At 44.9% G+C, this 10,595-nt stretch overlaps 1 protein-coding gene across 3 annotated transcripts in view; it reads right to left on the reverse strand.

Annotated features, from left to right (window-relative positions):
* mrpl1 (mitochondrial ribosomal protein L1) overlaps positions 1 to 3,243 on the reverse strand; it is a 43,670-nt gene extending 40,427 nt beyond the window's left edge. The window contains exon 1 of one of the 3 annotated variants that reach the window (XM_067990769.1): positions 3,168 to 3,243. In XM_067990769.1, coding sequence (XP_067846870.1) covers positions 3,168 to 3,198 — 31 coding nt within the window. In that variant the 5' untranslated portion in view covers positions 3,199 to 3,243. Of the gene's footprint in view, positions 1 to 2,824; positions 2,966 to 3,167 lie in introns of those variants that run through there. The other 2 variants (XM_067990789.1, XM_067990778.1) reach the window with 2 other exon arrangements.
* Between the last annotated feature and the right edge of the window lie 7,352 nt (positions 3,244 to 10,595).

Raw genomic sequence — 10,595 nt, forward strand, 5'->3', positions numbered from 1 at the left:
AAAAACAAAATATTATTTGAATGGAGAAATACTACAAAATACTGCGGTACAGAGAGATCTGGGTGTCCTCGTACATGAAACACAAGAAGTCAACATACAGGTGCAGCAGGTAATCCGGAAGGCAAACAGAATATTGGCCTTTATTTCTATGGCGATGGAATATAAAAACAGGGAAGTCATGCTACAACTGTGCAGTGTGCTGGTGAGACCACACCTGGAGTACTGCGTACAGTTCTGGTGCCCTTATTTATGGAAGGACATACTTGCATTGGAGGCAGTTCAGAGAAGGTTCACTAGGTTGATTCTGGGTATGGAAGGGTTGTCTTATGAGGAAAGATTGAACAGGTTGGGTCTATACTCATTGGAGTTTAGAAGAATGAGAGGAGATCTTATTGAAACATACAAGATTCTGAGGGGACTCGATAGGGTAGATGCTGAGAGGATGTTACCCTTCATGGGGGAATCTAAAACTAGGGGGCATAGTCTCAGAATAAGGGGTCGCCCGTTTAAAATGGAAATGAGGAATTTCTTCTCCCAGAGGGTCGTGAATCTTTGGAATTCTTTACCCCAAAAAGCTATGGAGGCTGAGTCATTGAATACATTCAAGGCTGAGTTAGACAAATTTTTGATCAGCAAGGGAGTCAAAGGACATGGGGAAAGGGTGGGAAAGTGGAGTTGAGGTCAAAATCAGATCAGCCATGATCTCATTAAATGGTGGAGCAGGCTCGAGGGGCCGAATGGCCTGCTCCTATCTCTTATGATCTTAAGTCTTATGAGGACTACGACAAAATACAGGAAGAAATTAATAAACTTGCAGAATTGGTGCGTAATTGGCAAATGAATTTCAATATCAATCAGTGTGAGGTGGTGCATTTTAGTAGGAAGAATAAGGAGGCCACAGACTGCTTTGGGTAGAAGAGCAAATCACTAAAAGTAGCGACGCAGGTTAATGAGGCCATAAAAAAGACAAACAAAGCACTGGGGTTCATTTCTAGAGGATTAAAATTGGAAAGCAGGGAAGTTATGTTAAACTTGTATGGAACCTTGGTTAGACTACACTTACTGTGAACAGTTCTGGTCTCCATATTATAAAAAGAATATAGAGGCATTGGAGGAGGTGCAAAAAAGATTTACTAGGGTGATACCAGAACTGAGAGATTATACCTATCAGGAAAGATGGAGTATGCTGGGGCTCTTTTCTAGAAAAAAAGACTGAGGGGCAACCGGATAAAGGTCTTTAAGATTATGAAAGGTTTGATAGGGTAGACGTAGAGATGTTTCCACTAGCAGGAGGAGACCAGAACTAGGGACCATAAATATAAGAGTCACTAATGAATCCAATAGGGAATTCAGGAGAAACTTCTTTAACCAGAGAGTGGTTAGAATGTGGAACTCGCTGCCACAAGGAGTAGTTGAGGCGACTAGCATAGATGCATTTAAAGGGAAGCTAGACCTACACATGAGGGAGAAAGGAATAGATGGTTATGTTGATAGGGTTAGATGAAGAAGGGTGGGAGGAGGCTCGTGTGGAGCATAAACACCAGCATGGACCTGTTGGACCAAATGGCCTGTTTCAGTGCTATACATTCTATGTAATTCTATGTAAGACGAAAGCTGAATTTGCATGCCAAATGAAGTTCTATCAGACAAGGGATCACTATTTGATTCAAGAAGAATGAGAGGTGCTCTCATTGAAACATAAGATTCTGAGGGGGCTTGACAGTATAGATGCTGAGAGGTTGTTTCCCCTGGCTGGAGAGTCTAGAACTAGAAGTCATATTCTCAGAATAAGGGGTCAGTCATTTAAGACTGAGATGAGGAGGAATTTCTTCACGCAGAGGATTGTGAATCTTTGGAATTCTCTACCCCAGAGGGCTGTGGATGCTGAGTCATTGAGTATATTCAATTCAGAGATCGATAGATTTTTGGACTTTAGGGGAATAAGGGGATATGGGGATCGGGCGGGAAAGTGGAGTTGAGGTTGAAGATCAGCCACGATCTTATTGAATGGCGGAGCAGGCTCGGGGGGCGGGGGCGGGGGCGGGCCCTATGGCCTACTCCTATTTCTTATGTTCTAAAGGAATTCCAACTACCTGTACAAAAGATCGGGCATACCACCAGCACATCAAGTTATCCAGTCAAACAGCAAGGCAGAGAATACTGTCAAAATTGCAAAAGCCCATACCTCACAATTTATTCTTGACTTGTAAATACACCAAGTGATACATTGGACAGCTCATCAGCTCAAATACAAGCCGGTTCTGAAACAGAGGCTAGTAAGTGATATAAAAGAGGAGCTACACTTCAGGAAAGTCAAAGAGACCCAGTTCAACAATAAGGGTACAAAAGAGCTTGACAAGCTTAGAGAAAGAGGAGTCTCATAATCCCAGTCAACACGAAAAGAGAAGTGAATACCATAAGTGCACCAGCAAGTGGATATCAGATCCTACAGTGCAAAAGCTGCAGATGGGAGATGTTTAGGGTCAACCAGACACACCTATGGGAAACAGGACCGCTTGTAGAGGGTCTGGAGAGCCTGAATACACACACTATAAGCTACCCAGCCAGTCCACAATAAACAAAGCACAGCCACAACAGAAGAAAAGACCACTGCCAGTGACCAACAAAACAGTGAACCAGCACCACAGAAACCTCAGATTGGAAAAAGGCTCGGTGAGTAACAAGCCTAGCAAGGGTGGTGGAGTGATCCAAAAACCACACAACAATGTTATCTTTGTGACCTTATTATGGACTGTTAGACACAATAAATAGTCTTCAATCTTGTTCACAAAGTTGAACTTCCTTTTGAGGAAAGAGCACTAACAGTATTGGTGCAACTCTGCATCCATGGGTCCACTGGCAGGAAATTTCCCAACTGTTCCATCTGACCTGGAAGTTGGTGGGATGGCCCTCGGCTGAAATGGCCCAGTTTGAAGTCTCTTCTACTTTGTTACCGACTGAATTCAACAGCCAACACCAGGCGGAAGTCGCAAAGCTCACAGGCCCCGCCCCCCGCTCCTGGCATCCTCGTGCCCACTGTTCACTGTTTTGCGGCTGTCCGTTAGTGACATAACGCGGGTGTCCCGAGCGGTTTGTGGAATGTTCAATGCACGTCATAAAGACCAAAAAACGAACCAGAATGCGTTTGAAATACGTCATTAACTGACCTCTGCACAGGCTCCCCGCGCGCGCCGCCATGCTTGTTGTTCCACAAGTGTTCCGTTCACTTTACGTGTCCCTCCCTCAGCACTGCGGACTCCCGAACTTCAGTTCCTACCTCTTTCGGATCAAACCAGTGCATTTAAATTAGTGGCGTGTGTAGCAGTAACAAGACATCCAACGGACACTGAATATTTCATCATGTTTGTCACACCCGACTATTTATCAGATAAATAATGAAAAGATTTGAAAGAGTTACTTCCAGTGTGGCTGGGGACTATAAGTGTTGAAAATTATTTAAAGGATTCAGGGCAAATGATGAGGAAAGCAACTTTTGTTTTCAATTCGAAAACAATTCCAGATACAGATGTGCTTATAAAGTTACCACAATCACAGATCCATCAAGATCAACACCTTCCACTTACATACGACTTTAACACAGAAAATGTATAAAGTCAAATCACAAAGGGGAAATAGACACTGACCAGTAGTAGTACAGTTAGAAGAGATGAGCATATTCAGAAAGATAGGTTTTAAGGAGACTTTTAAAGGTAAGGAGAGAAGTAGAAAGTTGTACAGTAAAGGGAACATGAGCATTGGCCAAAGTATCAAATTCAAGATCGTTGTCATTGTTTACACATCCTTCCATAACCTCATTCGACCATACCTCTACAACTTCCTCCAGCCCTATGTCCCAGTTGATGTTCTTTGACATTCTAACTCTGGTGTTCTGATGGAAGGAAGGAAGGAAAGGAATGAAAAGGAAAAGAGAGGAAGGAAGGACAGACCTTTCATGATCTCAGGACATCCGAAATCACTTCACAGACAATTAAATATTTTGAAGTGCAGTCACGGTTGTGGAGAAATGCAGCAACCTATCTACACACAGCAATGAGGCAAATGACCAGATAATCTGTTTTAGTGATGTTGGTTGAGGGATAAATATTGGCCAGGGCTTCGCAGAACTGCTTTTCTTCCAGTAATACCATTGGATCTTTTACTAAGAGGGCAGATGGGGCCTCAGTTTAACATTTCATATGAAAGGCAGCACCTCCAACAGTGCAGCATTCGTATGTAAGTGGAAGGTGTTGATCTTGATGGATCTGTGATTGTGGTAACTTTATAAGCACATCTGTATCTGGAATTGTTTTCGAATTGAAAACAAAAGTTGCTTTCCTCATCATTTGCCCTGAATCCTTTAAATAATTTTCAACACTTATAGCAGTAACAAGACATCCAACGGACACTGAATATTTCATCATGTTTGTCACACCCGACTATTTATCAGAGAAATAATAAAACGATTTGAAAGAGTTACTTCCAGTGTTACCGACTGAATTCAACAGCCAACACCAGGCGAAAGTCGCAAAGCTCCTGGCATCCTCGTGCCCACTGTTCGCTGTTTTGCAGCTGTCCGTTAGTGACATAACGCGGGTATCCCGAACTGAAGTACTGCACTGAAGTGTCTGCCTAGATTATATGCTCAAGTCTCTGAAGTGGAACTTGAACCCACAACATTCTGACGTAGAGGTGAGAATGCTACCACTGAGCCAAGGCTAATAGCTCAAGTGAGGTAGTGGGGTTGGAGGTGGGCAGGGGTATATTAATCAGTGACAGAAGTGAGGAACCAATCTCAAATGATCTTGTCAATCAAAATGTTGGAAGTGGCAAGGGCTCAAGTAATGGCAAGGTCAATGGCATAGCCATGGGTTTGGGGATTTGAGGACAGGTGGGCAGAGAAATTGGAAGAGAAGAGCAAGGGGAATTTGGATGAAATTGAAATCACTGAGGATAAAGAGTTGCTCCATGCAAATGACTAAGGGAGGAGAGAAGGAAGATGACTTTGGTAAAGAAATCACTACGGGGCTTGGGAAAGTAGAGGATAGCAAGGACAATAAAGGACATGCAGAAGGAGTGGAAGAGAGCGAGCTGCTCAAATGAAGAAAGGGTGCTGAAGGTGTAAGGAGAGAAGTCAAAAGGAAATTGTCGATATGAGCCATGCTACCACCATGACAATTTGGGTGGGGATGTGGTAGAATGTGTACTCGGGTTCAATGAGGGGGAAGCAGTTATCACCTATTAGCCAGGTTTCAGTCATGTCCAGGACAATAGTAGATTTGTCCAAGATGAAGTCATTGATATGGAGGGTCTTCACAAGGGAGCAAATATTCTGGAGGCTAATACTGTGATTGAACACCCCTTGCGGGTCAGAAGGGGGGCTGATGGAAGAGGAAAGAGGAGTGGGGAGAAACTTAGAGAGATTAACTCTAGGGGAATGAACTGGGTATATGTTGTCAAGAGTGGAGGATGAAGTAATTATGATTGATGCTTTTGAAGAGGTCAACAATGGGTGCTGTGCTGGGAATGGCAGAAGAATTCTACAGCAGAGCATAGGGATGCTGTGAGATTATCCAGGGGGACTGAAGGCATCCCAAAGATTTGGATTCTGTGCTCCCTTGCTCATTCCTGGTCTTTGTCACATTTAGGGATGTTAGATTTTTTTTTCTCCACTGAAAGGATTTGGAAAAGAGTTACATTTAAATGCTGGGCTTTTAAAGCAAATTGTATTCACACAAGTTTAAAAAAACACACTGAGATGAAAGGTGGTTAATATACTAATGAGCTCGGGATTGAAGTTGTTTCCCCAATACTGAAAATAATAAGCAATTCATTAACCTACCGCAGTAATTGGCAAACACTCCACATCCATTGTGTGGGGAGTCCCTGGTCCCAAACACTTGGTAAGGGTTGTCTCCCTCCCCTCTGGTTGTGTTTTTTAAACAGAAAACTGTTAGAGTAGGATTTTACCCAGACTCAAGAGTTTTTTTAAGTCAAGCAAGATGACCCACTAATGTGGGAAAATGTGGCATGTTCATTATTTTGTATTATTACATGACGACAAGTTGTATTGATTGTATTAGGTGAATCTGATCATAACTGTTGCTCTGTATGTTCACTTGCTGTCTGTAAAATAAACACCTCAACAATTTGTATCTAGTTTTGTCCTATCATTTCTTGATCCACCTATGAAACAATTGGAGAAGCACATGGACAACCAGTTCGATCGCAAGGGATACTAGCATTATACCCTGAATTATGATATTGTGTAATCAGATATTGGGCAGTACAACCACAGCCTTAAACATAAGATGCTCAGGCCATTTACAGGAGTGACCAGTATCGCTGTACCTGAGAGAATATCTAAATATCTAAGGCAAGACCCAAGTATATAATACCACTCTTTGCTCAGCAGTCTAGCCACAACTTCTTCAGTATCTATATCATTCCCAATCAAAACTTTGAATAGCACGTTTGCTGAAACCCCTACTTCTTTCTCCAACAGGGGACTAATCTTGCCAACTGAATTCCAGTCCCACTCACCCCTCCCACCACTGACCCCGTGGACTCTGCCAGCAGATCAACAATCACCGCCCTGCTCTGCATCTCCCCGCAGAATGTCCATTTACTTCTGAACAAGGCACTGAACATCCGTGACCTTATTGTGGATGATTGCAACAACATCTTGGCCTTGACGGAAACTTGGCTGACGAGTGATTACACCTTGCATTTTACTGAAGCCTCCCCACCTGGCTATACCTTTCCAAGCTGCTGCGGTGGCAGTATAGCCCTTATCACCAAATATCACCTTGGTATGTCGCCCTACACCTCTGACACCTTCTCCTCCTTTGAGCACCTCACTGTGTTCCAACTCTCTCACCCCTCCTTTCAAATCCTTGTTACCTAACACTTTCCCAAGCCCCACCCCAAGTTTCTCACTGGGAGAACCTCACTCCTCTCCTCCCTCAGCCTCTGCACAGAGCGACTTCTCATCCTCAGGGATTTCAACCTCCATCTCAACTCACCTTGCTCTCTCTCCTCCGAGTTCACTGCTTTCCTGTCCGCCCTTAACCCCTCCCTCCATATAAACTCTCCTACTCATGCTCATGGCCACCTCCTTGACCTTGCCACATCATGTGGCCTCTCTATTCCCATCGTCTCAATCACAGACAAGGCTATCTCTGACCATAGTTTATGATGTTGTATCCCTCACAACTCACATCCCCCTTCCACTTTTTTCTGTGTCAGCCCCTGGAAAAAGCTCTCCCCCAAGTCACTTACCATGGACCTTTCAAACTCCTAACTATCTAGCGTTTGGGCCTCCGTTTTCCACAATTCTTCTGTAGGTACTGATCTGCTCAATCACACCCTTACCTCTGCCTTTGATACCCTTGTCCCCAATAAAATCCTGACTCTCTCTCACCCTGGTCGTTCACCTGGTACGGCTCCTATCTTCAAATCCTTAAGTCCAAAAGGCATAGACTTGAACGTATATGGCGCACAACTTGTTTAGCTATTCAACACCAAATCTGGCTAGACCATATCAAGCACTACCTGGCCCTGCTGTCCTCTGCCAAAACTGTTCAATACTCCAGGATCATCCTGGAACTCAAAAATAAACCCTGGCTTCTTTTCTCCACTACCAACCATCTCCTTAAATCTCTCTCCCCTGCCCCTTCCTCCCTCACCTCCAACAACAAATGCAAAGAGCTGCCTCTGCTGCATCCCTCCCATCCCATGCTTCCCCCAAGGTTCCCCCTGCTCTAGCCCTGAATTCACATCTTTCTCTAGTTTCTCTTCTATCTCCCCTCATGCCCTTTCTGAGCTCATCTTGTTCATGAGCATCACCTCCTGTTCTCTCTTCCCCATTCCCACTGAACTGCTGACCACCAACTTCCCTTCCTTGACCCCTCTGTCCTCACAAACTGCTGACCATCTCCAACCTCCCTTTGCTTTCCAAAATCCTTGAATGTGTTGTCGCCTCCCAAATCCATCTTTCCCGCTAACTCCATATTTGAACCTCTCCAATTAGGAGAGAAAAGAATATGATAGTGTCATGGGATAGTGTAGTCAGGGGAATAGATACTCTTCTCTGCAACCGCGACCATGAGTCCCGAAGGCTGTGTTGCCTGTCCGGTGTCAGGATTAAGGATATCTCCTTCTGGCTGGAGAAGAACTTGAAGTAAGGGAGGGGGATCCAGTTGTTGTGGTCCACGTAGGAACCAATGACATAGGTAGAACCAGGAATGAGTTCCAATGAGGGAGTTTGAGGAGCTAGGGTCCAAATTAAAAAGCAGAACTTCAAAGGTAATAATCTCTGGATTACGACCTGAGCCACGCACAAATTGGCATAGGGACAAGCAGATTAGATGGTTAAATGCGTGGCTGGAAGAGTGGAATGCAAAGGTCTCAATTCATGGGGCACTGGCACCAGTACCGGAAAAAGAGGGAGCTGTTCCGTTGGGACGGGCTCCACTTGAACCGGGCTGGGACCATTGTCCTAGCAAATCGAATAAATAGCGTGGTAGATAGGGCTTTAAACTAGTGAGAGTTGGGGAGGGTTCAGGTAAGGGTAAGTTTATAAGTCTAAAGAGAAAAGTCAAGGCTGTAGAGCAGAGTAGCGATTTGGGTAAAAACAAGAGTGTGTCAGGAAGGGACAGAGAATTTAACAAAGGGAATAGGGCATTAGTGACTAAGGTCACATCAGAGAAAAATAGTAAAAAGTTAAAATTGAAGGCGCTGTATCTGAATGCACAAAGCATTTATAACAGGATAGATGAATTAATGGCACAAATAGAGATAAATGGGTTTGATCTAGTAGCCATTACTGAGACGTGGCTGCTGAGTGACAAAGATTGGGAACTAAATATTCCAGGGTACTTGCCTTTTCGAAAAGATAGGCAAAATGGAAAAGGTGGGGGTGGGTAGCCCTGATAATAAAGGATGAGATAATGGCAGTAGTGAGAAAAGAACTTAGTGGCAAGTAACATTTGCGCCAGACAAGTGCCAGGCAATGACCATCTCCAACAAGAGAGAGTCTAACCACCTCCCCTTGACATTCAATGGCATTACCATCACCGAATCCCCAACCATCAACATCCTGGGGGAGGCCATTGACCAGAAACTTAACTGGACCAGCCACATAAATACTACAAGAGCAGGTCAGAGGCTGGGTATTCGGCGGCAAGTGACTCACCTCCTGACTCCCCAAAGCCTTTCCACCATCCTCAAGGCACAATTCAGGAGTGTGATGGAATACTCTCCACTTGCCTGGATGAGTGCAGCTCCAACAACACTCAAGAAGCTTGACACCATCTGGGACAAAGCAGCCCGTTTGATTGGCACCCAATCCATCACCTTACACATTCATTCCCTTCACCACCGGCGCACCGTGGCTGCAGTGTGGACCATCTACAAGATGCACTGCAGCAACTTGCCAAGGCTTCTTCAACAGCACCTCCCAAACCCGTGACCTCTATCACCTAGAAGGACAAGGGCAGCAGGCACATGGGAACAACACCACCTGCACGTTCCCCTCCAAGTCACACACCATCCTGACTTGGAAATATATCGCCGTTCCTTCTTCGTTGCTGGGTCAAAATCCTGGAACTCCCTACCTAACAGCACTGTGGGAGAACCTTCACCACACGGACTGCAGCGGTTTGAGAAGGCAGTTCACCACCACCTTCTCAAGGCCAATTAGGGATGGGCAATAAATGTTGGCCTTGCCAGCAATGTCCACATCCCAGGAATGAATAAAAAAAAGGCTCAACGGGCCGAATGACCTACTTCTGCTCCTATTTCTTATGATCTTATGATCTTATATTTTCGCACCTGCCACAGCACTGAAACAGCCTTTGTCAAAGTCACAAACTACATCCTCTGCGACTGTGACCATTGTGCACTGTCCCACTTCACCCTTCTCTACCTCTCTGCAGCCTTTGACACAGTCGACCACACTATCTTTGTCCAATGCCTCTCCTCCGTTGTCCAGCTAAGTGGGAATGCTCTCACCTGCTTCCACTCTTACCTATCCAGTAGTAGCCAGAGAATCTCCTGCAATGGCTTCTCTTCCCAACCCCACTCTGTTACCTCTTGAGTCCCCAAAGGATCTATCCTTGGCCCCTCTTATTACTCATCTAAATGCTGCCCCTTGTGACATTATCCCAAGACATGACAACAGGTAACACATGTATGCTGGTGATACCCAGCTCTACCTCATCACCACCTTGCTTAACCCCTCCACTGGCTCTGTGTTGTCAGACTGCTTCTCCAACATCCAATTCTGGATCACCTGCAATTTCCTCCCAATTAAATATTGGGAAGACCAAAGCCATTATCTTTTGCCCCCACCACAAACTGGGTCACTGATTCCATCCCCTCCCCTGGCTACTGTCACAGGTGGAACCAGACTGTTCGCAACCTCTACGTCCTATTTGACCCTGATCTGAGCTTCCGACCCAATATCCTCTCCATCACAAAGACTGCCTGTTTCCACCTCTGTAACATCACCCGTATCTGCCCTTGTTTCAGCTTATCTGCTGCTGAAACCCTCACCCATGCTTTTGTTACCTCCAGGCTCAACTTTTTCAATGCTC

The sequence above is a fragment of the Heptranchias perlo genome, chromosome 1 (assembly GCF_035084215.1).
Source record: "Heptranchias perlo isolate sHepPer1 chromosome 1, sHepPer1.hap1, whole genome shotgun sequence".
Classification (NCBI taxonomy): Eukaryota; Metazoa; Chordata; class Chondrichthyes; order Hexanchiformes; family Hexanchidae; genus Heptranchias; species Heptranchias perlo.